At 36.6% G+C, this 27,948-nt stretch overlaps 6 protein-coding genes across 9 annotated transcripts; 2 read left to right on the forward strand and 4 right to left on the reverse strand.

The window, feature by feature from the left end:
• The first annotated feature begins 435 nt into the window (after window positions 1-435).
• LOC103985450 (uncharacterized) lies at window positions 436-1,697 on the forward strand. Its single transcript, XM_009403148.3, has one exon. The coding sequence runs from the start codon at window positions 486-488 to the stop codon at window positions 1,422-1,424; it is 939 nt and encodes a 312-aa protein (XP_009401423.2). The 5' UTR covers window positions 436-485; the 3' UTR covers window positions 1,425-1,697.
• Window positions 1,698-2,360: 663 nt separating this feature from the next.
• On the reverse strand, window positions 2,361-6,704 carry LOC135584984 (small ribosomal subunit protein uS3x-like). Of its 4 annotated transcripts, none has more exons than XM_009403146.3 (7): window positions 6,546-6,704; window positions 6,297-6,444; window positions 6,038-6,209; window positions 4,382-4,436; window positions 4,180-4,311; window positions 3,694-3,907; window positions 2,361-2,712 (listed from the first exon to the last, which is right to left on the reverse strand). In XM_009403146.3, the coding sequence occupies exons 1-6, from the start codon at window positions 6,573-6,575 to the stop codon at window positions 3,743-3,745; spliced, it is 702 nt and encodes a 233-aa protein (XP_009401421.1). In that variant the 5' UTR covers window positions 6,576-6,704; the 3' UTR covers window positions 2,361-2,712; window positions 3,694-3,742. The 4 variants fall into 4 exon arrangements, with proteins under 4 accessions (XP_009401421.1, XP_065040403.1, XP_065040404.1 ...); XM_065184331.1 differs by having other exon boundaries at window positions 2,361-2,718; XM_065184332.1 differs by lacking the exon at window positions 2,361-2,712 and adding an exon at window positions 3,541-3,602.
• Window positions 6,705-7,707: 1,003 nt separating this feature from the next.
• Window positions 7,708-10,503, reverse strand: LOC135674460 (probable small nuclear ribonucleoprotein G). The gene is made up of 4 exons (XM_065184334.1): window positions 10,357-10,503; window positions 10,222-10,244; window positions 8,143-8,264; window positions 7,708-8,013 (listed from the first exon to the last, which is right to left on the reverse strand). Exons 1-4 carry the CDS (start codon window positions 10,389-10,391, stop codon window positions 7,954-7,956), a joined length of 240 nt encoding a protein of 79 aa, XP_065040406.1. The 5' UTR covers window positions 10,392-10,503; the 3' UTR covers window positions 7,708-7,953.
• A 1,414-nt stretch (window positions 10,504-11,917) lies between these two features.
• On the forward strand, window positions 11,918-14,910 carry LOC103985447 (signal peptidase complex subunit 2). Its single transcript, XM_009403143.3, has 5 exons — window positions 11,918-12,055; window positions 12,189-12,340; window positions 12,454-12,535; window positions 13,805-13,947; window positions 14,599-14,910. The coding sequence occupies exons 1-5, from the start codon at window positions 11,963-11,965 to the stop codon at window positions 14,690-14,692; spliced, it is 564 nt and encodes a 187-aa protein (XP_009401418.2). The 5' UTR covers window positions 11,918-11,962; the 3' UTR covers window positions 14,693-14,910.
• A 3,146-nt stretch (window positions 14,911-18,056) lies between these two features.
• LOC135675138 (uncharacterized) lies at window positions 18,057-18,823 on the reverse strand. The gene has a single exon (XM_065185411.1). It carries the CDS (start codon window positions 18,741-18,743, stop codon window positions 18,288-18,290), a length of 456 nt encoding a protein of 151 aa, XP_065041483.1. The 5' UTR covers window positions 18,744-18,823; the 3' UTR covers window positions 18,057-18,287.
• A 3,691-nt stretch (window positions 18,824-22,514) lies between these two features.
• LOC103985882 (alpha-galactosidase 1-like) lies at window positions 22,515-25,007 on the reverse strand. The gene is made up of 15 exons (XM_065185412.1): window positions 24,868-25,007; window positions 24,743-24,801; window positions 24,599-24,655; window positions 24,474-24,508; window positions 24,246-24,349; window positions 24,080-24,155; window positions 23,944-24,002; window positions 23,802-23,867; window positions 23,630-23,713; window positions 23,499-23,563; window positions 23,342-23,424; window positions 23,137-23,227; window positions 23,012-23,061; window positions 22,790-22,930; window positions 22,515-22,703 (listed from the first exon to the last, which is right to left on the reverse strand). Exons 1-15 carry the CDS (start codon window positions 25,005-25,007, stop codon window positions 22,584-22,586), a joined length of 1,230 nt encoding a protein of 409 aa, XP_065041484.1. The 3' UTR covers window positions 22,515-22,583.
• Between the last annotated feature and the right edge of the window lie 2,941 nt (window positions 25,008-27,948).

Below are 27,948 nucleotides of genomic sequence, written 5' to 3' on the forward strand. Positions count from 1 at the left end.
ATATCGGTACGTAAACCGCTAACGTGCTACAGTACAGTAGAAAGAAAGAAATATTTAAAATTAGGTGTATCATTCGATACGTCACGTACTGCTCGTCACGTACTGCTCGTTACATGATATCGTACCGTACCAAACCAACATCGAAACACCGATATGATACGATATTGTATATCTTGATGCGAGGTAACAATTCACTTACTCAAATTCTTAAGTAAATAACTTAGTATAATTAAACCGATTGTCACATCATATGATAACGTATGTGATGTGGATCATAGATTAATTAGGTGGTGGCAGTCCTGCACGTGTTGGGTCATCCCACCGTATGAAGCCAATCTCAATCTCAATGGCTTCGCAGAACTTTCAAACCTTCAACTCTTCGACTCCCCCCTTCTCCCACTTTATAAGCCCACCTAAACCCTCTCTCTCTCTCTCTCTCTCTCTCTCGTGGCGGCAGAAGCAGCAGCAGCAGTAGAGACGTCATCATGGGGACCTTGGTAGGTCATGTGGCACCTGGCTTTGGCTTTCTGGTGATTGGGTTATGGCACCTCTTCAACCACATCAAGCTCTACCGCACGCACCCCAACTCCTACATCTCCCACCCATGGTTCTGCGCCCCCAAGCTCAAACACCTTGAGCTCTACCTCATCATACTCGGCAGCATCGCCTCCATCTCCATGGAGCTGATCATCGGCCCCGAGGCCCACCAGCCCTTCGACGCCGACGGCACCATCCCCTCCAACCACCTGCACAACTTCGAGCACGCCTCCATTTCCCTCTCCCTCCTCATCTACGCCTGGTTCGCCATCGCCCTCGACCGCACCCGCCCCCGCCCGAGGCTCCACGGCGAGATGACCATGCTCCTGGCCGCAGCCGCCTTCGCGCAGCAGCTGCTCATGTTCCACCTCCACTCCGCCGACCACATGGGCGTCGAGGGCCAGTACCACCAGCTGCTGCAGGCCGTCATCGCCGTGTCGCTCGCCACCACCCTCCTCGGCGTCGCCCTGCCGCGGAGCTTCCCCGTGAGCTTCGTCCGGTCGGCCAGCATCGCCTTCCAGGGCGTGTGGTTCGTCGTCATGGGCATCATGCTCTGGACGCCCAGCCTCATCCCCAAGGGCTGCTTCATGAACCGGGAGGAGGGGCACAGGGTCGTCCGCTGCCGCAGCGACGAGGCGCTCCACCGCGCCAAGTCCCTCGTCAACCTCCAGTTCAGCTTGTACATGGCGGCCACCGCAGTGTTCTGCATGCTGCTCTACCTATTCCTATCGCAGTCCTACACCGAGGAGACGCAGTACCTGCCTCTGGTGGTCAACGACGGAGCTCAAGAGGAGGAGGAAGACTTGGAGTCACAGAAGACGCTGACCGAGTCCGACAGCTTTGTTCCTATGGGGAAAGGGTTTAGGCCATTGGAGCTTGAGAGGTAGAGACAGAAAGGAAGTGCGTCTTGGATCATCATCATATCGTGTCTCCCACTTTGTTCTTTGTTCTTCTTGTTTGATCCTTCCGTCTTTCTTTGTACAGCTTAGGATAGTCTTTTGGCTTCCGGTGCTGTGTGTCTCTTCTCCCCAATGAATGGAGGAGATCAATGGCAGTTGCCGTCAATCCTTTTCTTGGAAGAGAATAGTTGGTGTAGCCTTCTGCTGCTAGTTTGATCATTGTTTTTTTTCTTTCTTTCTAAGGAATCATCATCATCATCATCTATAGTGTACTCTGCAACACAGTAGATTTGTAAGAGTTTGTCTATGGATGGGAGGCAATTCAAGCAGCAATATGTTGATAGCAGCCTTTCTAAACCTGAAATATCCACACCAGTCAAGACTTGGAGACAGTAATGGTTGAACTTTGACTCCTCTCTCGTTTGCAATGTTCCAAATTTGAATTGGGATATTATCCATCTTATCCATTTACTTTAGTTGAAGACAACAAAAAATAAAAAAGAGAAGTAATCACATCTTTTTTTGTGATTTGATATTTATTATTTTTCAGCTTAAATTATGATGAATAAGAAATCTCTCATGTGATAATGAATCTCTGAACTCATATCACCAACTATGATTTATATAAAATTTATACACAGAAGATAGACCTAAAAATAGATCCATATAAAACAGAGACAAAAGTGTGAAATTTACATGTAGAAAGAATATTGTAATACCCCACAGTTATCACACATAAGATAGGGGCAAAGGTGGCAATTAGAGTATTTATTTTAGATAATTTTTAAATACATATCATAAAAGATTTATGAGTAGTGCCATCTAATCCAAGCATGAAAACACAATATGATAAGCTCGTTTGACTACAGAGAGTTACTTGTAAATTTAAATGAAATGATTTCTTTGCCCTGCAATAGCTGTGGCTTCAAAGCAACTTCAACTGAAGAATTCATTTATTTGGCATATAACAACACAAACATAGAAGAAACTTTAACTTCCAAGTCATATATATGGCATAAAAGAACACATGTAAAAACCAGCACACAAATCCTGTCTACATCATTTGCTCTTGAATAGTTTGTAATGTACATAGCAAAAGCCAAAGTGATAAGCTTTCTTCTTAGGCAAATGAACGTGGCCTGTCATCATCTTTGATTTGCCCACTGAAGTAAGTCTACATGGAATGGGATGAGGAATCTTCGGATGCTTTAAAGATAATGGATTGCTCTTACAAGAAAACAACTGTCTGTCTTTATCAGGTTAACTGCAACTGCAACTGCAACTGCAAAGCATAGCAAACAAGACACATTCTCTTCATCCTCTCAGATAAAGTAGCAGAACAATTATTTTATAAACTATTTCAAAGAGTGACATTACTATAAAGATTTTCTTGATCTGATATTAGCTGGAGGATTCATGTTAACTAGATGACGATAAATTGACCAGTAAGATCACTTGCCTTCCAGCTTGAGCTAATATAATGAACAAGTGTTTGATTGGGATGGAATGGTTGGAGGAAGGTTAGTGCTTAGAGTGGAGAATGAAGGAAAGATTAGATAGGCAAACCATCTTAGAGGTCAGTATATTAGGATCCATGTTTTGCTGATGAATTAAAGCATCATCCATGAATGGTGGTCCACAATGAATCAACAATTTGATCATATGTATATCATACATATGACATGGACTATCATTTTGAAAGGACATAAATCAATATCCGCATAAAAAGCATCTTGTAAGTCTTGAATTTAACTCGTTACGAATTCAGGAAGACGGAGACCAACTTTGTTATTTAAACGATTGGAAACCCAACAAGAATTCATGTGGTTCATCAAAGGAGAACAAACAAGGAGGAATCAAACAGTAGAGTATCAGAGAATAATTAATAAGAGACCATAATTGGATACCTTTTGTTCTTCATTACCTATTATAATTCAAAGTTTCGCATCAATGATTTTAGGCATTCCAAAATAAGTCAGAACAGGTAATTTAATTGTCTACTGAAACATTGAACTGCTGTGCACTTCTCAAATAACAAACTACACCAACATGAGGAGTACTACAGCTCTCACATTCAGCAATTGTGAAATAAAAAGCCCAGAAATGCAGCCATAAGAGAAAAATTTGCAATTCCATCGGCCAAAGATAACAATAGTTTGGAAGGCACTGTGAAAGAACAAGTTCAGATCACATACAAATGAAAGCTAATTAGTTATTCTGAAAAGCATGACAAGGTAACTCTTCTTAGCACCAGTACCTCTCCCAGCTGAGCATCCAAGACTGGAGAATACCAGCATCCATTATTATCATGCCACTGGTACCTCTGGAGCCACCAGTACTGCTGGCTTGACATATTCTTCTTCATCTTTTGGCGGATGAATCGTGACGAGATCTGGAAGAGGCGTTGTAGGACCCTGCTTTCCCTTTGGATCCCAATCCAGCATGATCTTGACCTTGATTCCAAGAACACCCTGTTGATAACAATGCGTGAAACTAAAATTAGGAAAAGAAAATCTATATCCAGAAACCTGTACCAGCTAAAACTGATCAGTCTCACATCTAATGTTTTTGAGGAAAAAAGGAACAATGAAACAGACTAAAACCACAAATTAAAATGTGACTGGCAAGTAAAAACATTGCATCCAACATCGAAAAAAGTATGCATTAGGTTATCCTGAAGACCATAAAAATAATACATTTGAGCATGAAATAAATCGAGAACTTGATCATATTAGATCCTAACCTGTCTTAGTAGAACATGCCTCACTGCTGAGTCAATATATTCATTAACTGGCTGACCAGAAGATATCATGTATCCATCCTTGAACTTCATAGACTTAGCACGCTGAGCCCTGAGCTTTCCACTCACAATTACCTAAAGAAAAAATGAAATAAGACACCAATCCCCACAGAAAAAATGATGCACCATTAGGACCAGTGTATACCTCACATCCCTTGGCACCACTCTCCATGACAAACCTCAATACACCATAACAAGCCCTAGAACATAAGCAAACCAAACACCACTTTAATTCCAAAATCTAATCCATGAACTGTACATATTTTAAAGAAAATCCGTCCACACCATTAACTCTGAAGTTAACAGTCACAAATGTCACATGTAAACAAATGTCACATACAGGAACATACCACAGAAAACATGTTATGGAGAATGAGAAAATAATAGATTAAAAATACTATACTGAGATATGAATCCTCGGATGAAATTCATTAGAATTTCTCTGGTGATCTATGTTTGACTTTAGAGTACTAATAAATTGGTGTGAATTTAACTAACCATGGATATAAGATAGTAAAAGGCTCTACAAAATTACAGCATATCACAGATGCAACAGTGTCATAGCATTATGTAGAACACAAGACACGCTTCCATTCCTGCCAGAATTCATGTTAATCAGTCTTTTTTAAGACTGATAAAGAATGATACACATCAAAACAAGAAAGTATATTCATAATCAGAAACTCGAAGCAAAAACAAAAAATTGACCATCAATTGAACATCATAGACGCACATATACATTTCAATGGCCCAATAGTAAAGGAGGAAGTGTCTAAGGGAACTGATGCTGACTTTTGATAAAACAGGTCAATTGTGAATAATCACACAGTCAAAATATTACTTGATGTCACAATCAATGAATTTGATGCTTGAGAAAAAATTAAAAAAAAAACTTAAAAATGGACAACAAACAAGTCCAAAAATAATACCTACGTTTCATTAAATGGATGAACATGTCCTCTGAAGTTCCTATCATACAATCTAGAAATATCACAAAGCTAACTACATCAACAACAAACTTGATATGGTCACCTTCCAACAAAGATGGCCATTACATGCATTTGATTTCTAGATGACAGACATTGCAGACATCAAAAACATATAAAATCATATTCAAACTATGAAAAATAATTAACTTTCCATGACGACTAAAATTTGTACAAAATAACAGCTAAAAGACCACCTGATAGCACACAAAAGTTACTATAAAGAAAGAACCAAAACTCTTTCATTGCCTATGAAACTTTTCCTCGTGTATCTGAACCTACATTTCCATGTTCTCATCTACCAAAATCCCATTGAGTTGTTTATAGAACTGAAACAAGTTTGGCAAATGATTGGCAATGAATTAGTAAACATGCCGCCAAATGCTTCCATTATGAGATCAAGAAACATCATGAACCTAGCTGCACCAATAAAAAAAATCACAAACATGAACAAGATACGTAATGATATTAAAACCATGCAAAGATATTATCTAAATTACCACTGTAATTTAAATGATGGCCAATAGATCACATAACATACTAAATAGCATATAAGAGTTAGCCTTAACAGTCATGAAACAGAATTCATGAGATACAGTTTGAGTACAACCATAATTCTAGAATAGGTGCAATACTGTTCCTCTCACATATGCAAGCTTGAACACCTATTTATAACATCGATAACAATTAAGGAATTTAGTACCACGTTTAAACAGCAATAATGAATAAAAGTGTCACAACTAACAACAAAGCAATAGGAAAAGACTTCTTTCATCAAATTTAGAAGTGAAACAAAAGGTGAAATAGTTCTCAACCTCCGAACAGCAAGGCCGCCAAGAAGCTTGTAACGGAGCGATTCAGCCTGAGCAATGGCACAGAGCCCCCTATTGTTCACCTTCTCCGCGTAGAGCTCGACGCCGTTCTCCGGAAAGTTGAATCTTTTCTGCACCACCGACGTCAGCTCCCTAATCCTCCTTCCCTTCTCACCTAAATCAACAAGGAATCAAACACTAAACACCACCTATCCAAAGCATGAAAATCGAATCAAACTCCCAAAAGTAACAGATAGCTCACCGAGGACGTTCTGGGTGCGGGTCGCCCGGATGATGATCTCGGTACGCATGGGCGTGACCCTGACCTCCACGCCAGAGTAGCCATCCTCCGCGAGCTCCCTCGTAAGGACCTCGTTCAATTCAGCGAAGAACACCCCATCCGCAACAAACTACGCGAGAGGGAAGGGACTCAAACCAATATACCGAATTGAGAGCGCGACAGCAGAAAACCTCGGGGAAAAGCGAAGAATGGGATCGGAAGAGGTGCAACCTTTCGCTTCTTACTCATCTGGGTCGCCATTTGCGAGGAGGGATTCGAGAGAAGCAGATTCGACGCCGCTTTTGCTCTTTAGACTGGTCGTGCGTCGCGTTGGAAGTTGAAACCCTAGAAGAAGATAAGCGGCGCACTTGTTCCTTATATCGGAGTTTATCGAGCAGATCGGACGGTTAGGAGAAGTTGATCATGAAACAGAGAGTTTAGATGGATAATTGGAGTTGTGAAGTATCAAAGCCGTCGATCATTTATGGATCATGTAAATGGTCTCCCATTGTTATATATATATATATATATATATATATATATATATATATATATATATATATATATATATATATATATATATATATATATATATATATATGTGTGTATGAGTGTGTGTTACCTTTTAACATTTTCATACTTTAAAAAATTATAGAATAAAATATCTAATTTTATTTATCTTAATATCATCGATTTTATTAATAAAAATATAAAAATAATAGATAAAAAAATAAATAAAAAATTTATCGACCCTTTCGTCATTCGATAAGTGTATCAATATTGATACAAATACAAAATGACCCTCATCTCTTATCGTCATTTTTATTATCTACAATAATCAACCCTCAACGATATCACTATTTGTCATCACCAACTAAAATATTAAAATTATTTTTTATATATTTTTTTCATATTTCTCTTAATAAAATCGATGATATTAAAATAAATAAACATAAATATTTTACTTTATAATTATAAACATATCAATATAATTTTTAAAATTATAAGGATCGAAATACTAAAATAATTAACTACATAGGCTAATTTATAATTAACCCCTCACGTATATGCACTTTGAGTTTCATTTGTTACATGTAGAGCAAGACATGCTATGCTAATATCTTATCTACTAGTAAAGTCCATCATTAAAATGTCATGGATGTCAAAGGCATAATTGTCAGTTTCATTGCAACCTGGGTAACGAGAAGCACACAGCAAACATATGGCATTAAGAGCACCTCATAGAAGAAAATAAGCAAAGCCACTTCACTGGCAAAACAAGCAGAAATCAGCAGTGAAAAATAATGCATGATGATATGTCTAACAAAAGGAACTAATTGTACGATCAGTTCTAAATTATTATTATTATTTACCTTTAGCTGCCCACTAGGCATCCAACAGAAATAGAATGTCATACTATAAATAGTTTAACAATAGGTACTTGAGAGATCCTACAGCCAACTGACAAAGACAAGATTTAAAGGAAGGACAATGTCATGCTACATTGGCTTAACCAGGTTTTGCATCAAGGGAACACAATGTAGACAATGAACTCCAGCTAAATCATTACAAATATCATAAGCGTTCATTAAGAACATGTCTGGTACAAGCATCAATCCGAAGAAGAGAAAATATGTGATTACGTTCTGGCGACTGGTTCAAGAGCTTCAATCATGGCCACACTGTTTCCTCGAATAACCTACAAAAAAGAGTACATTTTCAATATCTTCAAAAAGAGAAGAAAGACAAAGCAACCCAAGGAAAAACTTAATAAAAGCACTAGAGATTGCATAAATTGAACAGGATTATTGCTGCAAGAAGAACTCACCACCATGCCAATATCATTTTGCTCATTGCCATTCACCTCCACTGTGTTGTCAACAACAAGGTTCATAAATTGGTCAAATCCGCGGAGAGTACCCACAACGACCCGGTTTGCATTCAGTTTTACTGCAAATATGAGTTTACGTGTGAAAAGGACATGAAAGATTAATCTATTCGAGTGAATAAATTAAAGCACATGAACTTTGACCTGCTGGCAGCTCGTCATGTTACGCTGAACAAGGCAGTTCTACAACCTGACCTGACCTGCTGCTATTGCTATCTACCTATACACTTAACATTAAAGGAGATCATCTCTAATATGTCTTCATGTCTATCAATTTTACTATGGGGTCCATTAGTGTTAAACAAATAAGATTTATGCTCCCTCCCATCCAATACTACTTAGTTATCTATTAATTTATAATGGAAAATCTTTTCTCCTTGATGTTCCCTCCCATTAATGGTAAACTATGTAGAAGGGTGTAGAAAACAAACCGGACTTGACCCTTTTTTCCTCAAATAGTTACAAAAGTTGGTCATCCCAGTAACTAACTTAATCTTTTCAAGTCCACCCAACACTCATCAATGACTAAACAGCATCTTGAACCATCTAGAAAAGTTGCATAGCACTTTCCATAATCTACATGACAATATATATATAGATAACTGGTTTTGAATTCTGAGTATTTTGACATTCCATCTGGTTCACACAAAAGTTCCCCCAAAGTTCTTTTCAAGAAAATCTTGGTTTAAGACACTTTAGCAATAACATCCTCTGAATAAAGACCACAATATCCACCTTCCCTAAACATCTGCTTTTTTGCATTTCCTCTTGCATATATTAGCTAACAAGTTCAAAGGATCAAAGCCTAATGTACTTCAAATATCTTCCAAATCTCCAATATCTCTCTTATCTTCATCTGTTGCATTATCGTTGTCTAATAATCACACGTTTTCCCATCTATCCTCCTGTAATGAATGTCTATTGTCTAAACATAATATCGATAACTCAAACTGAAAGCTTGTTCAAAATCAAACAGTTTAGGATTACAATTAAATTCTCAACATGCAAGCAGATGCCCATTTACTCCTCAATGAAAAGAAGCAAAACCTTATTTAGTTGCAAAATAATAACAAGTTCACAAAAAAAGTATCCATATTTAAGCATCTTGGAAGAATCAAACACTTAAAGATGCAATTCCTGTCTTGTACTCTTGTCTGTTCTAATTTTCTTGTAGGATTAGTTTACCATGCAATCACAAATAGTACAACTAGGCCCCAGAAAATTCAACTACTAATGATAATATTAAAAGGTCTATTTCATAGGCAAAATACAATAGTTTTACAATCTACAGGGGGCCTAAATATATATGATATAAGATTGGTGATGCATTTAAACTTAATGATTTAATCAAATCAGAAAAGACATAAAAACATATATGCTATAAGATTGGTGATGCATTTAAACTTAATGATAACTTAACATGAATGTGAAAAATGAAGCAGAGATCTATGATTCAGAGGATGGATAATGGGCCTGTTTGTCATGCTAAATCTATGTGCTATTTTGCAATATTATTTTATGTACAAATTATTTAAGGTATCACAATATGTAAATACCAAAGTCCGAGAAAGAAGCATTAACTAATACTACAGATTATTGAAGGCATCAAAAACTTCTAATAGAAATTATATTAAGTAGATAAATTTAAAGGAGCCCAAGAGAATCGAAAGTTCACTTTTCCTGCTGTTAGAGCAGGCAACTTGTGAAACTAAAAATCAAGATTAAAAATTTTCGCCTATCACCCAAGTTTGTACCTTTCCCTCAATTTCCTCCTGGTCACTCACCCACCCTACGAGGAAACCAAGAATAATCTCCACAAGATTATCTTCCACAATGAACATAGCTATATTTCATCTCAATGGTCTCAACTAACTTTTTCGGGATTCCATAAAGAACAAACCAATCCAAGATGTGTCTCATAAAAAATTGCTCAGAATGAAAACCCAAAGTGTACTGCTTTCGCCAAGAAAAGAGCGCAAATAAAAGCGGAATCAGACGACCACGGCAGGGGGCACTCACTCTGTAGCTTCTTGTCCATGTACCTGAAGAAACAAGCAGGCACCGGGAGGTACCAAGAATCGTAAAGGAGTCAGCACTAGATTGGTTAAAGACGCGAGCAAATAGAGATTCCAAGGAAGAGATTGAGGAACTCACTTCTTGAGATCCGGGGGTTGGCCCGATCGGCTCATGGTGATGAGAAGCGAGAAGGAACCGGTGGGTCTCCAAGGACACTTGCAGCCGCTCGGGAACAGTAAACCCTAGATGTCGGTGGGGGCGTCTGAGCTCATCGATGTGGCGGACACGCAAATAATGGCTTCAAATAAATTAATAAAATATTGGCCGAATTCCTTAGCTAAAAAATCGAATTTTATGATTTTTTTTAGACGATTTCCTAAGAAAATATTTATATTTTGTATTTTTTCAATAGATATGGTTTCTTTTATTTTTTTTCAAACAATACTCATAATTTTAAATATTTCTCAAAAGTTTTTTTTACTAATTTTTAACTATTATAATTTTAATAATATTTATAAGGATATAATGCATTTTATTTTTACTTTTTTTTATTTGACTCTTTTTTTTTTTTTCAAACAATACTCATAATTTTAAATATTTCTACATTGGATTGACAAGAACCAATCCATAAGGTCAGGTCAACCTTTCTTGTTTCAATGTTAATTGAATAAGATTATAATAATTTTAGTACAATAAATACTATATACAAACACTATAAATTAAAAATATATGAAATATAAAATAGCATATAACCTTTTAGATTTTGACTTGTATATTAATTATAATAAATTTGAACAGGAACGTAATACTTTTTCCACCCATAAAAAAATTATAAATATGGGATAAAAACTCAAAATATAATAAATATTAAATTTTCATCCTTTGTGTGGTTTTAAATATATAATCTTAGTTGTCACAGAATAAGAACATGTAAAAACATAGTATTTTTAAGTTAGGTTGTAATGTTTTTGACATGGTATAAAAAACACTAAACTGGAGATATAAAAGGATAGAAAAAAATAAAAAGAGGTGCTGAAAATCCAAAATGAGATGCTTTTTTTTTCATAATTAGTTCAGAAAATTTTATCTTAAATATCAGAAAAAATATTTATTGTTGTTCCTTTTACTAACCTGAAGCCAACTTAGCTTTGTGTTATATCTTGTTAGGTCTCCAAGATGACTTCTTATGCACTAAACTTGACATTAATACCCTCTCATGCAACAACAATAAAAAAAATAATGTATAATTTGATTTTTTTTTTAATACTAAAATTTTGAGCCCACAAAAAATCTCTTTTTTCATGTCTGTCTATTTATTTATTTATTTATTATTACATCTTATAATGGATATAAGGAATATGTCATATAGATTAGTAGTCATATTATTTATTATTTATTTTTTTAATGCCTATTTTTTATTTTTAGATTAGCAGTCATAGTATTTTTTTATTTTTTCATGTCTGCGATCCAACAAATTGGACAATCATAAATGATTTTAAAATATTATAACATGAAAAACATCATTTTGTTTTTTTAAATTCTAATAGAAAAGTTTTTTGTTAATATCAATTCAAAAAAATATACCAATAATAAAATAAAAAATACATAAATGTAAAAGCTATTATCTCACGTGTAATAATAGGGGTACTTACGTAATTTTAGCTTTAGTGGGTCGATAGGTAAATGAACCAAAAGAACAACGGACACACAACGGAGACAGATCGAAGAGAACCGATCACCAAAAATGGCGAGCAGCGGCGCGGCGAAGAATCCTAAGAAGGCAAACCTCGTCGATCACTACTCCATCAAGCATCTCCTCGACGAATCGGTCACCGAGGTCACATCCCTTCCCTCCTTCTACTCCTTTCCCCCTCGATCGATCTCTAGGGTTCTCTTTGTTCGCCTCGATCCTTCCGCATCCGATGAGTCGCCAGGGTTTTTAGGTTGGAGATGGTTTGTCTTTGGTTCAGGTCGTCAAGAGTCAGGGTTACGCGGAGGACGTGAGGTTGAGCAACGTGAGGCTGCTGATCGGATCCATCATCATCGCCATCGCGCTTCTTGCGCAGTTCTACCCCAAGAAATTCCCTGAAAATAGGGACTTCCTTGTTACTTGCATCGGATTATATCCTTTTACTCTTTGTTTGGACCATTTTCTTCTGCTAACACACACACACACACTCACTCACAAAAACGTTAGCATTTGTGCGGAGTTTGTTTCTTCTTTGACTTGGGCAAGTATGTAGTGTTTAATGGCCTGTTGCAGTGCATCAGCTATACGAAGGAGAAGAACGCGTTCCTTTTCACTTATCCTCCTCCTGTAAGTTTCTTTGGCTGGAATTAGTATCTAGAAATTACCTGGTTGTAGTGTAGATGTTGATGACATAACTTTGGGTTATTATTTCATCTAATCCTTGGTATACTGTTGATATTCTTATATAAGTTTGTGTGTCTTCAGGAACATTTTAGCAAAAGTATAAATGTAAGAACGATTAATAAGTCTCATGCATGACTCTGTCAATTTGATTCAACACAAAATAGACAATTCCCTTTGGAAGGCTAATTGTGCCAGATTACCCGAGGGATTCCTGCACTTGGAAGGGTGACTCCCCCATTTAGCATTCCCTGTGGAACATTTTAGATGGTGATATATTAATGCAATTGTTGTCTGTTTTCTTTTAAAAAAGAAATACACAGTTAGGTGATGTTGGTAACTTCGGTCATATGTACATAGATTATCTTAATTTGAGCACTCTATATTAAGTTTGAAATCCACAAGAACTTAATTTGTCTGCTGTACAGCTAGAGATTTACGCGACAAATTGAAATATTCTGACTTACCTTGTCTAGATGTAAGTCTTTCCTGAACGCAACATGATAGTGCTTTACTTGATCTCTCTGCAAAGATGTTGTATTTCATATACCTCCTTGGTAGGTAGGTAACTAATCAAAACAACTCGAGTATTGAAATATAATAGCAATCGGCTTGTACTTTACATTATTACAATAGGTTTTCAGGACAATTTGGACATCAAAATAGGATAACAATTGTCTATAAGGATTGTCTTGACTATTGATATGTAAACAGAAGCTATTTTACATCAGCAGCCTTTCATTGGGTGTCCCTTTCTTTTGTAAGGAGGTGGATGGAGTTGGGATATGTGCAAGTTCTGTGTTAGCAGGCTACATTATCAGTGTCACAAAGTCAGGGCTTGGGCCTCTAGTGACATGAAATTGGGATTTTACATTAACCCGTGGATGTTGCTTGATTTATTAAACTGATAATGTAAGTCTAAGAACCATTTACGCAGTGAGAAGTGATAAGTACGATGATTCTTTGCTGTCGGGAGATTGTTGTCTGTATATCATGAATTTGTCAGATGTTAGATCATATTGCTTCTCATGTTTTAGGAAAAGTATATTATTTTCAAAGCTTGTTGTAAATTCGTTTGAGGTGATGGATTCACTCTGGCATTTCAGCACCATAGTAGACCTATGTTTTGCCCTTGTAACATATATCTAAGCTTATACTTAACATGCAGCTTTTATTCGATGACTCAAGTGTGGTTCTGTTTTTATTTGATGACAGGGATCTTTCAATAGCACTGGATTGATCGTGTCCTCTAAGCTGCCAAGGTTCTCTGACATGTACACTCTAACAATAGCTAGTGCTGATCCAAAGTCCATTTCTGCTAATAAACCAGTAGTTCTGACAAAGAGTGTTACAAAATGGTTAGTTTTTCCTCTTTTTGTTAATAAAAACTTTTTCTTAACATGAATTATTTCTTACTAAAGTCACTTTAATTGTCTGGTGAAGGTAAATTGAAATGCTTGTGATAGGAATCAAGAAATTAGGATTTGAATGAAAATTGAACTTAAGAATGGTCTTAAATTTATTTATGGTGATGTAATGAATGTGGTTTTCATGATAGGGAATGAATATAATCCAGCAAATTCCTTTAAGAATAACTTGTTGAATTTAAATCTTTTTGTCATGTATATCTGATATCTGAAAGACAAAAAACAAACATCAAGGTGATGGATCATCACCAGTAAGTATTGTCCAACCTGAGTATTCTTTGTTTCTGTTAGTTTGTTTATGCAGTGATGATCATTACCGAAAAAACAAACTATTGTCTCCAAAAAAAAAGAAAAAAGAAGAGCTATCGTCAGATATATGCGACCATATTTGATTCCCACTAATTATCCACCAATTAAATGCCTTTTTTGATGTTTCATCTAATACTGGTGATGACGAAGACCCATTTTGGGAAGTTGTCCGGTTAAGTTTCTTTTTTCTTTTTGTCTTCTGAAAGAATGAACCAATTCTTTGATTTTTGATTCTTCATGGAATTTTATAATTATACTTCTCTTTTTGACCAGGTTCACCAAGGATGGTCTTCTCGTTGAAGGTCTCTTCTGGAAGGATGTGGAGAGATTGATGGATGATTACAATGGGGATCGGAAGAACAAATAACTCATCTTTGGGGAATTTCATCAGGCTTGATTAGTAGAGGGTTTTTTTGGGGACTTGTTCCTGCTGTTGAAATCCCTTGCTTGATTGCAAACATAAAAATTATCGATCATTTTCATTGAAAAATCAACAAACACCCTTTAAGGTTTTTTTTGCTATCATTTCTGAATTTTACTGAAGGAAGCAGCCACCACTAAGTTGGGATGTTTTAGATGGGCTAACTGCACGTTTTATCTTGGTTTGTGTTTGGTGGATCTATGTCTGTGGTATTGAGGTTAATTACATGCTACTTTATATAATTAGTTATTTTTATTATTTTGATCTTTATATTTAAAAAAGTTAAATTGATATTTTTTATGAAAGTAAATCATCTAAATCTATTTATCCTATAATTACGAAAGTAATTTTATTAATAAAAATAAAAAATAAAAAGAACGACAGGACACAAAGAATAATATTTGGACTCTACAAATAAACATTATAATACATGTGCAAAGGGAGTAATCACCTTTGAAGACTAATATGATGCACTTGATGAGATCATTAAGTTTGCCATTGCTCGATCCTTGTTCAACAACTAAATTGTTCTCAACTTCACATCTTTCTTGTAACGTGTGTTGTTTTACATTTGTCTTAGAGAAACATCCAGGTAGGAAATTAATATCATTTTCTAAAATAACTCTTGATAGGTGCCAAACATTAGCACAGTTCCGAAAGGACAACAGTCCCAGAAGACGAACACAGTTCCAAAAGGACAACAGTCGCCGAGGACTAACAAGCTAAAGGTGTCAACTAAGGATGTCAATTACACTTGGGTACAGGTGCTCGCAGGGATGAAAAGAAAAAAAAGGACGGGGATGAGGATATTTTATATTATCTATATAAATACATATATTATACCCAACTCATTAATATGTATGTGAGCAAAGTTGTTAGTCCAAATTAGACGTGTCAGACTTTTGTTATTCAAATTAGACTTGATGAACCTTAATTTAATCAATTATGATTCAATTAAAAATCATTGAATAAAAAAAAAGTCTAATTGTGTGCATATAAACCCTAATTGCACACAACAATGATTTCTTGATATTCTTTTCTCTTTCACCTTTTCTTCTCATCCCACACTCCCTTCTCCCTCTTAAATATATCACATGGTTTACTATATAATATATCGCATAATATGTTCCAGATAAAAAAAGCACTGAATGGATTGTCTATAAAGTTTTATTTAAAGACTAAATAAAACAAGTATTTCACCATTTGTCAGCTTAAGGTGTAAAATTTCTCAAGATATTTTGTTCGGATTCCTGCTATATCATTCACATTTTCTTCAACAAACTACAGGAAAAATACCTATATCATTTTCCTTCACCAATAATGTAGATATCCAGCCTAATGCACACAGAAGTTCACTAGTAACAGCTAAATATCCCTAACAATCCACTATCAAATATTCCCCTACCAAAATTACCCTTTCATGCTGAATATTAGTTTTATCTTCCTTTCTCAACAAATAACAAGTGACTCCATTTAAGTAGGAGCCACTAAAGTGGTCAGACAAATAAGAATTGTCCATTCATTTGGTTTTGCTACCTGATCATTTGTTAGTTTGTAGCATGGGTGATGAGCTTACAAAAATTTCATAGGATAAGATCAGACATCACACTCTGAGATCTAATATGATATTCACAAACATCATGTGGAATTATGGTTCGCAATTACTAGCTGATAGTGCATGGTCTTCTAGAGTTTCTACCTCCTGGGATGAAAATTATTCCTCTCAATATTCAATATCAAACATAGGATAAAGCAAACAAAAATTTGTATGATTCAATGTCTACCAACAAGTTTTCTTAATCCTAGTAATACTACTAATTGGAACCAGATTCTTTTCTCCAATTTCTAGCAAAGGAATTGTAGGATGTGCCTACTTCAGACATCATGTGGCCTGACAAATAAGATTCAAGGCAAAAACATGATCAGTTAGTCTTTGGGAATAGCCACTTATAGGATCTTCACTAAAAAAAATATTCTTCATGTGTAAGCGCAGCATATGAAGGAGAATGAACCCTCAAATGAATCTTCCAAAGAAGTTACCTAAAAAATGTGAGATAAAGGGAGAGGAGTTGTTCTAATAGGATAATGTTTGGATGGATATGGATGGTACTCTGACAAAGATCTGATTGGAATTAGTAATTGCACATAGAAGATTCATATAATTGAATTTGAATATGAACCCTTAGAATAAGGCTGAACACTGAGATACCAGTTAGTGTGATCTCTGACCAGGTAGACACCAGCAGACATTGATTAGCTCCCTAATATTTAGTTAAGAGAACAGGTAGAAACAGATTACATGACCAAGGACCACTATCAGAATTCCAATTAAGCCAGCCGTGATGAAGTGCTTGGTTGACTATAATGTAACATGAAAAAATCGGCATATCAAAACCATGCATATTAAGAATTAAGAGGTTTATGATTAATAAACTAGGCCTAAATTTCAGCAAATGATTTTTGGTTCCTTAAGCTTGGTTCAATGCAACTTGCACTTGACTGAAATTCTCCATGGGATAGTATAATCAATCTCATCCACATTTGACAGTATCATTTTTTTTCCCCTTTTGGCGAACCTTATTGTTTTCTCCTTTTTTTGCCAATATTATCCTCATCCATTACCACATTTGACAAGCAAAATATTGAACTTAATAGGTAGGAAATTGTCCAAGTTTCATGTAGATCATTCATGTCAAAGAGCCATCAGTAGTGTAGAAGAAGTCAACAGAGTTTGGTACAACCCTATGCCACACAACCTACGGATCAATTGGTCTAGGATTTTTTTTAAGAGATTCTAAAAGGAGTGAATAAGCTGAAAAAGAAGATTAGTACACCGATAACCTTCATACACAATCACAGAGTACTAAATAGATAACACATCCACCAAATCTCACCATCAATGGTTCTCAAATTTTAAAGTCAAATTATGGACACAGAATACTGAATACTGTTGCAGTCAGCAAATTGCAACACTAATGGTCTCTCCTGATAAATCATTCCAAATCATAAGAAAGCAGCAACATAAACATCCCCCTATTTTTGATCAAAATATTATGCAAAGCTCTAGGTATTTTCTTCTTCATGCACAGTGATACCACAGTGTAGATCATGAAACAATTTATCAGTTATTTTAAGGAAAGGAGCTCAAAACCTAATATTCAATTGAAGATATCATGTTTCAATCGTTTGCATCATCTACCCAATACAAGTTATTGTGTTCAGACTGCATAGCTACTCAAAGTTCAGATCATAGATGCAAGAACTACATTAAAAGTAAAAGCAATTCAAGAACACGATAAAGATATTGTAAAAAGACAAAAAAAAAAACTGTGTATGATCTCAAAATTGTTTTAGTTCTACAGAGGAACGTATTGCTCTAAAGCTTCCTCAAATTGAGGCCACATTATTCTCACAACTCTGTGGCTAGAAAGCAAAAGGCAGAGGTTACTTTGCAAAGTAACTCATCCAAGAATGCAATGCCAAACCGTACAACATGGAGAAATTAGAAGGTATCAGAAACAAGTAAGAACGTCAAAGGAATTCAAGAATCGTTCCCTCTCTTTACCTCCTCCAGTTCAGGGTTAGCGGAGGCGGCCGCGTCAGCCGCGGCCTCGACCATGGCTTGCTCGGCGCGGAGCACGGGCTCGTAATAGTCCGCGTGAGCGTCCATGCACTTCTTAAGGAGGGCGGTGACCTCGGCGCACTTGTCCACAATGTCATCGCCGCGCTTCTCGGCGTCCTCCACGCACTTCTCCCACGCGACGAAGGCGTCCTTGCAGCCGCCCCCCTTCATAAAGAGGCAGAAGCCGCACTCCTCCTCCTCCTCCTCCTCTTCCACTTGGGCTGCTTCGTCTCCTGATACCATCTTCGACTCTGCTCCCTCGTCCGCCGCCGCCAGACCGACGGCGGGCGGGGTGTCATGATCGGGTGTGGGATCGGAGGAGGAGGGAGATGGTGAAGGGGTTGTGGGAGGAGGAGGAGGAGGAGGATAGGACATGCTTAGGGTTTTGTCGGTTCTTTGATTCGTTTCGGGGAGAAGGAAGAGGAACTGTGCTTATAAGCTCGGGAATCCGGAGAGGTTTATATCATAAATGACATCGAGCTTGGGGAACAAGAAATCACAAGATCACCAGGCTCATTGGAGGGGATGGCGGATCCGGTAACTTTCGATTGAATCCGCAGAAAAGTCAGGTTTGATTTTGATCCGAAAGAGAAGTACTCAAGGCGGATTTAAAATAACTTCATATTATTATTATTATCATTTAAAAAATTATGGGGAAGACAGAATTGAGATCTTTTCAATTAAATTTTGAAATAAATACTGAAATATCACTAATTTTGATAAGTAGAAATTTGATGTGTAACTTGTTAGGAAAAAATATCGTAAATATCTCCGTTAACACAACGTGATCTTGATCCGTATATTGAAGAATCATTCGGAATGGAGCGCGGTTTATCTAGATTCATTATTTGCATAAAGATCGAGATCGAAATGAGATTCTCGAGCTAATCCCTTCGACATTTAAGTCAATATCGAGATCTACCATCTCTAATCTAGAGTTATGGATACGTTTTTATACTAACTTTGAGGAGATGGAATTATTGGGAAACTTAGAAGAACATCACATGCGCAGCAAAAAAAAAAAAAAAAGATTTCCAAAAAATAAATTTATATCAAATAACGTACGATGATTAGGAGTGAAAAACTCATGAAATCGAAAATCGAAAACTGTATAAGACATAAGATGATCTCACCTAAGGGAACTTGTATATCCCTGATCTGTAGATTTTAATCTGTGGATGAAGGAGATCTTGCGTTCTCCTCTTTAGCGGTGATCCACACGACAAATGAAGTGGTGATGCACCTCCTCTCGTGATGCATTTTTTCCTCGTCTTTACGCACCACCACCATGCAGTAGGGGTAGTCCTTTTTGCTACCCTCTCGCACTAGAGAGGGGGCAGTCAGCTAAGGAAGAACAATGGGAGAAGTCATAGAGGTGGTGACTAAAGGGTCTAGCCTTATAACATTTTTAGTCCCACATCACTTTTACAGAGATCCCTCTCTAGTAACTATAATGGATCTTGCTCTATTATATATTAGATCTTTTGCGTTCTTTAGCCCAAACAGCATGACTTGGTAATAGTATGTACCTCTCGGTTGGTGATGAATGATGTGTGCTCCCGATATTTGAGTGTCATCCTTATCTGGTTATATCCTAAAAATGCATCAATTAAGGTAAAGAGCTCATGACCCGATATAGCATCGACTAATTAATCTATTCGAGTGAGTAGATAGCTATTCTTCAAACATGTCTTGTTGAGATTGGTATAGCCAAACACATATCCTATAATTTTTATTGAACTTCTTGACAAGTATAATGTAGGCAAGCTATAGCAGGTATTGCACCTCGGTAATAAACCTTGCTCCTAATAGCTTGTTGATTTCATTGCTAATCGTCTACTAGCATTCAAGGGCAAATTTGCAAGGCCTTTGCTTGATTGGTCAAGCTTCTAAAGAGATGTTCAGAGAATATTGAGCCACATCATGATCGATCTCCATCATATCTCTTGGTGACTATGAGAACATCCCAGAATTATTTTTGAGGAAGTTAATAAGTTATACTCATTTCTCATTGGATAACGTTGCTCCCACCTTGGATCCAATCGGGACGAGCCTTGTATAGGGTAGGGGTATTTTAATTAATGGCTCCACCAATTCTAGGGTGTGGAAGGAGCTTGGCAAAATCTCAGGGTTCGCAAGTGACACATCGAGTCAAACCTTCTTAGGCAAGGAGACCGACATGAGGTAACACTGTTAGGACTCTCTCGGGTTGCTCCTCAATTTTCTAATGCTAGTGTTGGTCAGGAAATTCATCATTATATGATAAGTTGACGCTACTACCTATAATCTATTCAATATTGGTCGGCCTATGATGTCGTTATATGCTAAGGGAATGTCAACTACCATTAACTTAGTCACAACTATTTTAGAGCATGTCTCATCTCCAAATATAATATGTAAGCTCAAGATCTCGAGAGGGGAGATTAAGTTGCCCATAAACCCCATCAATGAAGAAGCCATAGGGTGACATTGTTAGTCGTGAACCCAAGTTTTTGAAACGTATCAAAATAGAGGATATCAGCAGAGCTACTTATATCAATCATGACTCTTTTTACATGAGCGTTGATTATTCTCATGAAAACCACCAAGGTATCATCATAGTTTGGATCGAGACACTCTATTTCTTCCTCTCTAAAAGTTATTTCCTAGTCACCTTTAGTCCTGTGTTACTTTTCAATAATGGCTTGGGCGTAAACTTTACGATCCGAAGTGTTGTCTCCTCTTATGGTTGGATCGTCAATGAGAACATTGATCTTCTCTAAACTAGACCCTAAGGTCAGGGTAATGACTCTCGACATCTTCGATCGTTTAACATGCCGATCGATTTTTTAAATGACCTTGTGATAGTTCTTTGTGTCATGATCGTAATTGTGATGGGAACGACAATACTTATATTTGTTTCTTTTCTCAAGTGAAGTCCTCGTTAGTTGGAGGTATCTCCATAAGCATTTTTCTAAACTTCAGTTCTAGAAATGATTTCTGAAATTATGGAATAATAAAGATTATTCCATAAGTTTAGAAGGGTTAGTTTAGATCTCGGATTGTTCAATAATAAAGATTAGATCTCAAAATGATTTCCGAAATTATGGAATAATTTAATTTTTTTTATAATTTTTAAATAAAATATATATTTTTTATATTTTTATATTTTTATTTATGCATATAAATTTATAATCGTTATCAATAAAAATTTAGTGAGTCATACTTTTGGTACCTTTAATTCATGACATCATAGGGTGAACTTTATAAAAAATCTCTCTAGAATGAGTTATTGTAAAAAAAAAGAATCGAGATCATGATTAAAGGATTCCAAATCATTTTCAACCAAGATATGATTTATCATGATCTACTTAATATTTTAATATTATATTATAATAATATTTCATAATGATTCTATCAATAATAAAGATCATGTTTTTCTAAATTATTAAATAATATAGATATCATTGAGATAAAATTATCATGATCTCATCGATATTTTAAGAATATATTATTATAATTTAAATTATAAAATATTAACTTAATTATATCAATGATAAAGATTAGATCCCAAAATGATTTCTGAAATTATGAAATAATTTAATAAATATTTTTTATAATTATTTTTGAAATAAAACACATAATTAATATTTATTTATGTATATAAATTTATAATTATTATCAATAAATTTAGAATTATTAATAATAAATTTATAATTATTATCAATAAATTTATAATTATAAATTTATAATTATTTATAATTTAGATTTCTTAACAACCAAATTACCCTATCAAAATAAAAAATCAAATGAAAAGTGATCAAATCTACAAATAAGTTCCTAAAATGCTTCGAAAATTATAAGCACGCAATTCAAAAATAGTCCGTAACACATTTAATGGGACGCATACGATGACGGGATGACTACTCGACGCGGCACAAGGAGAGATGAGATCCCCGCAACCCACTCGCTCGTTGCGTGATCACGTTAAAATCGATCCCCGATCGGAACCATAGCTTACGCACATGAAAAAGAATATCACAGTATGCGATTTCTTAGGGAAAAGAAGTCATGAATAAAAAAAGCTCGTATTCCTCAATTTCATTAAAATACCATCAAATTCAAGCATCGAATTTGTACATGAATTTATTCATCCTACGAGCCGATCTACTTCATTAAAATACCAATAAATTCAAGCATCGAATTTGTACATGTATTTATTCATCCGAGCAGTGATTAGACTTTCGGTTCATCCTCTTCTGATAGTGTAAGAGGCGTCAACAGGAACATCTTGCAGGCATGATGGTGCACGTCGGCTCTCAGTTCGTTCATGAACCTCTTCTCTAGTGTCGCATGCTACAACAACCAATAATGTATGTTAACTACAACGGTCAATCGGTGACTACAATGTGTAGGAGAAGATGGCAAAACATTTGGAGTACCTTCCAAAGATCTCTAACTTCCACAACCGTGTTTGGTGGAAGACCGATGTCATCCCATTGGGCTGTGATGGTTCTGAATTCAGGGGAACGGTTCAATAGAACGACTATAGTTCTGTATCCAGAGAGAGGTCCTGCCCAAACCTACATCCAAACTTCCATGATCTCAGGACTTGCGTGCTTCATGGCAGAATATGAGAACAACTTACAATGCCAATTACCAACCTCGGAATCTCCATACATTCGCACTTTCTTAGCTTGAACACCAAGAGGATCTGTTCATCAAAAAACAAACCATATGTAAAAGCCATACTCATGAGAGCCCCATCGAACTCATCGCATATGCCTACCTTGGTTTACAGCAATCACTTCCTCGTTGCCAAGGATAGCCAAGGTTTCCTTGGTCATGCTCCTTACATCACAACCGATAATAAGAGGAGCCTACAAGGATGGATTAGATTAGAGTGTAGCAATATGTAAATAGAATCTTCACCATGCAGAAAGATAATGAGAGAGAGAGAGAGAGAGAGAGAGAGAGAGAGAGATTTATGCTACCTTGGAAGCAGCCCAGAGGCTGAAGTGCACGATGTACTCATCGTTACTCATACCACCATTTCCAACTTCGAGCATGTCTGGATCTATAGACGTAAGCCGACATGTCAGACGTCTTGCACAAAAAATGATGGGATCGACTAATTATGCAGGCACTTACCATTCCAACCGCCGGGCCTTGCATGCTCAGCGTAAACTTCATTCTGATCTGCCCTCGAGACCATACTGCAGAAACAACAAATATTATGCCACAAGAGAATATCAAGAAGAAACAAAGATGAATGACTGTACCTTTCCCATGAATCGTTTATGTCGAAAGTTGTTCTCCAACTATTCCCCAACTTGTCAGCCCAAAGAGCCGGGTGCATGTCTCCCCTGAATCAGAGAGAACAAGAGCAGAGTCGATCAACAAAGAAGCAAGAATTGTTTGCTCATATTCTCTAGTATTCTTTTTCTTTTTTACCATTCACATAGAGAGACAAAAATTGGTCTGCCTGTTCTCATCAGAGCTCGAGTCATCTCAGGATACCTATATCGACAGTTCTTCCTTGTTTCAATGGCACACACGAAATCTCACCGAGACGAAAAAAAAAAGAAAACCTTACCGCTTCATCGGTTTCAAATCATCATTGTTACAGTTGTCGTACTTGAGGTAATCAATGCCCTGGTACAAGAATAAGAAGAATAAACAAGCTAATTCGTATTAGAGAAAGCTTCAACAGTTCGACCACGCATACTCACCCATGAAGCAAAAGTTTCAGCATCTTTCTGCTCATGACCAAGCGAACCTGGCATCGTCTGGCTGCATGTTTGGTGCCTGCAATGCCCGACAAGTCTTATTTCAAGAACTCACAGATCGAGACAGTCATGAAGAGATGATCAGGATTCATTGTTCCGCTAGACTTACCCAGCGTCCGAGTAAATACCAAGTTTAAGCCCCTTGCCATGAACATAATCCGCGAGAGCTTTGATTCCTGATGGAAACGTCAACCTTTTTGGCACCATATAACCCTGGAAGCATCCATGACTGACCATGAGAGTTGATGAAACACTAAAACAGATGCCTTGAAGTATTTATGAGCAAACACTTGATGCATCATATCATAAATTAGTCAATAAAACCCCATTTACAAACCGTTGAATCGCGATCATGCTCAGCCCAACAATCATCTACATGTCCATGCCATAAACAATTCATCAGATTTACTCTCTCTAAATCTAAGAAAAATAAAATTGTGAGTGAGGTTATGAAAGACATACCTATGTTGACATATCGATATCCAAGTTTAGCAAGCCCAGTAGACACCAATGCATCCGCTATAACACCAAAACAAAGCATCACTAGCATATCATAAACCGATCTACTTATTTTTTGTTAGAAAAAACACATCAATATATTTGTACCTGATTCTCTAATTATAGTCTCGTTGATATCGCAATAAAAGTGATTCCAAGTGTTCCAACTGCTCTTAAAAATCTTATGATCAGAAAAATTTACATAAATCTATCAAAAAAAAAAAAAAACATACCCCATGGGAGGAGTCATCCCAAGCCCATTCGCGAGCAGATTCCGACGCTCGACGATCGATCTTGCTTCGACGCTAATCAAATATTGGCTACACAACATCACCACCGCAATCATCACCAAACCGATTTGCTTCTTCATCATCCTCACACAATTGTACTTTCTCATACACAGTACTACTTCCTTATACTTACGTAGAGAGCTTTATAGCAATAGCAACACCCTATTCTGTTAGTATTGATAGGGATTTTCTGTTCTGAAAAGATATCGATAAGATTATCACGATCTCATAGATTTATTATAATTTTAAATTATAAAATATTATCTTGATTATATCAATAATAAAGATTAGATATCAAGATTAGATATCAAAATGATTTTTAAAATTATGAAATAATTTAATAAATATTTTTTAATTTTTATTTGTGCATATAAATTTATAATCATTATCAATAAAAATTTAGTGAGTCATACACATCGTTAAATCATGACCGTTAGTGGCACCATCAAAGGTTTCTAATGATAGGAGGCAAAAGGGATCGTGTCACTGAGCCAATTGGTCCTTCAACCACGGACCAAAATACTCAAGTGGGAGTTAACATAGTACACTCATCAGGGCCATATAAGCTAATCATACACATTGCCCACTTCCGATGTGGGACTAATGAGATGTTATAATATCCCCAAAGCTTGACGTCCTCGTGCCCATATAAGATAATCATACACATTGCCCACTTCCAATGTGGGACTAATGTGATGTTGCAATATCCCCAACTCAATTAGCTTGACGTCCTCAGGAGTTAACATAGTACACTTATCAGGCCCATATAAGATAATCATACACATTGCCCACTTCCAATGTGGGACTAATGTGATGTTGCAATATCCACAACTCAATTAGCTTGACGTCCTCGTGCCCATATAAGATAATCATACACATTGCCCACTTCCAATGTGGGACTAATGTGATGTTGCAATATCCCCAACTTCCAATGTGGGACTAATGTGATGTTGCAATATCCCCAACTCAATTAGCTTGACGTCCTCGTGCCCATATAAGATAATCATACACATTGCCCACTTCCGATGTGGGACTAATGGGATGTTACAATAATGTCACGGACCAAAATGCTTAAGCGGGAGTTAACGTAGTACACTTATCAGGCCCTTATAAGCTAATCATACACATTGCCAACTTCCGATGTGGGACTAATGGGATGTTACAAGGTTTAACTCAATGGTGGCTCCACGCCGTGATTAGTTTTCTGACTCCATCCACGGGTAGCCCTTTCCTACTCGAGCCCTCTCACCCTGCCCAAATGCTAGGTCGGCTCTGATACCAAATATCACGACCCGAGTCTGATGAGCCAACTAGCCAATAACTCCATTTTGGTCATTCAACCACGGACCAAAATGCTTAAGCAGGAGTTAACGTAGTACACTCATCATACCCTTATAAGCTAATCATACACATTGCCCACTTCCGATGTGGGACTAATGGGATGTTACAGATCGACTTCTCTTGGATATTTTAGATAAACGGTGATTGACCCGAGGTGGAGTCGATCTATTCATCACCCGTAGATTGGTGAAAATCTTGGTGCATCTCTTCTAAGCGTCGATCCATTTGCTATAGTTAGATCATCAAATAGTTACCCATTGAATCAACTAAGTGAGTCTCAAATTCAAGTAGAGCATAGTGATGGTGGGGTAGCCTACTGAACTCTGCATTTGGGGAATGAGGTGCTCCCTTTGTCAGTGGCTTGAAAGGTTTTGGATGCTCATGAGATACTAACAATTTGTTGGGTGAGAGGACCTCAGTGGATACCGATGTTGGTGGTTGCCAAATTGTCGATGAGGGCTGAGGCAATGGCATCACCAATTGGTCTAACCGAGGTAAAAACAAGATAATGACCTGTATTATGCTAGATAATGTTTGCATTTGCTGGGTGAGGTTTAAGAATGCCTTAGTAGGAACAAGTAGATGGCTTGACGGCATTTTCAAAGATGAGGGTCTAAGGTCGTTGAACGAACACCAGTGCTATATTGATACTTATGGTGAGGTAAATGTATCTATATAAGGAAAGGGTGGCTACTGTTCTGTTTGAGTAAAAATATTGTAGGTTGGAGGCAGAGACTCACATGAATGTTTATAGACACGGTTGTCCTACGGATGCTCTTGTGACATCGAACCCTCCTTTTAGTGCAAAAATATTAGAGAAAAATATCATTGATATCTCCATTAGCACAACATGGCCCTGATCTATATGTGAGGAGTCATCCGAAAAGGTATGTTATTTCTCTAAACTTGTTACCTATATAAAGATCGAGGTTGAAAGGATTTTCCTAAGTCGATCCTTCCGACGCTTAAGTTAGTACCGAGATTCACTACCTTTAATATAAAGTTAATTATGTATTTTTATACTTACTTTGAGGAGAAGGAATATCCCATAAAGATTTTATAGGAGAGACAGTTCGTGACCGACCCGAGCTGCTCCATAAGACTTTTGAGAATATCTTATGAATATTTCGTAAGAGAAGCATTTTATAACAGATTCGAACTAATCCTAGACTTTCGAGAATATTTTTGTAAATATTTTATAGGGGCAATAGTTTGTAACTGACCTAAATTTCCCTCTGGACTTTCAAAAATATTCCTATGAATATTTGTAGAGGCAACTCGATAATTGACCCGAGCTGCCTTTAGACTCCTATACATATAGGCAGGAGGGTGTTAGGTTGTATAGGCCTTTATCTTCCTATGGGTCTTATGTGGCGCTAATGTGATAAGTGGTGACTGACAGATTATATATTTTATATCATAACTCAATCAAGCCCAATGTAATTATATATTAATAGATTATATTGGTATTAAAAGTAATATGAAGGATATTATTAACTAACCATCATTGAACATGTGTCATCTATGTGGTGTCCAAGTTAGAAGAATGAGAGAAAAACTATCCATCATCTGTTTGCCTGTATAGACATGGGTTCAAGACAAATAGTTATAGCTATCTCTCTCCTAGTAGCTTTCTTGAAAAGGAGACCAAATTGATTATTAAGAATGATTAAAAGTTATTCC

The sequence above is a fragment of the Musa acuminata genome, chromosome BXJ1-5, assembly GCF_036884655.1.
Source record: "Musa acuminata AAA Group cultivar baxijiao chromosome BXJ1-5, Cavendish_Baxijiao_AAA, whole genome shotgun sequence".
Taxonomy (NCBI): Eukaryota; Viridiplantae; Streptophyta; class Magnoliopsida; order Zingiberales; family Musaceae; genus Musa; species Musa acuminata.

What these genes read in the sequence shown, in the direction of transcription:
- LOC103985450 (XM_009403148.3), top strand. Translation starts at nt 486, where the DNA reads ATGGGGACCTTGGTAGGTCATGTGGCACCTGGCTTTGGCTTTCTGGTG.
- LOC135584984 (XM_009403146.3), bottom strand. Translation starts at nt 6,575, where the DNA reads ATGGCGACCCAGATGAGTAAGAAGCGAAAG. An exon ending in GGCGGCCTTGCTGTTCGGAG is followed by an intron (nt 4,437 to 6,037) that starts GTTGAGAACTAT and finishes CTTATGTTCTAG; the next exon opens with GGCTTGTTATGGTGTATTGA. An exon ending in GTGGTGCCAAGGGATGTGAG is followed by an intron (nt 4,312 to 4,381) that starts GTATACACTGGT and finishes TTTTTTCTTTAG; the next exon opens with GTAATTGTGAGTGGAAAGCT.
- LOC135674460 (XM_065184334.1), bottom strand. Translation starts at nt 10,391, where the DNA reads ATGAGCCGATCGGGCCAACCCCCGGATCTCAAGAA. An exon ending in CATGGACAAGAAGCTACAGA is followed by an intron (nt 8,265 to 10,221) that starts GTGAGTGCCCCC and finishes TCATATTTGCAG; the next exon opens with TAAAACTGAATGCAAACCGG. An exon ending in AAAATGATATTGGCATGGTG is followed by an intron (nt 8,014 to 8,142) that starts GTGAGTTCTTCT and finishes TCTTTTTTGTAG; the next exon opens with GTTATTCGAGGAAACAGTGT.
- LOC103985447 (XM_009403143.3), top strand. Translation starts at nt 11,963, where the DNA reads ATGGCGAGCAGCGGCGCGGCGAAGAATCCTAAGAAGGCAAACCTCGTC. An exon ending in TCGACGAATCGGTCACCGAG is followed by an intron (nt 12,056 to 12,188) that starts GTCACATCCCTT and finishes TCTTTGGTTCAG; the next exon opens with GTCGTCAAGAGTCAGGGTTA. An exon ending in ACAAAGAGTGTTACAAAATG is followed by an intron (nt 13,948 to 14,598) that starts GTTAGTTTTTCC and finishes CTTTTTGACCAG; the next exon opens with GTTCACCAAGGATGGTCTTC.
- LOC135675138 (XM_065185411.1), bottom strand. Translation starts at nt 18,743, where the DNA reads ATGTCCTATCCTCCTCCTCCTCCTCCTCCCACAACCCCTTCACCATCT.
- LOC103985882 (XM_065185412.1), bottom strand. Translation starts at nt 25,007, where the DNA reads ATGATGAAGAAGCAAATCGGTTTGGTGATGATTGCGGTGGTGATGTTG. An exon ending in CTGAAACTTTTGCTTCATGG is followed by an intron (nt 24,003 to 24,079) that starts GTGAGTATGCGT and finishes TTCTTGTACCAG; the next exon opens with GGCATTGATTACCTCAAGTA. An exon ending in TTTGTCTCTCTATGTGAATG is followed by an intron (nt 23,714 to 23,801) that starts GTAAAAAAGAAA and finishes TCTCTGATTCAG; the next exon opens with GGGAGACATGCACCCGGCTC.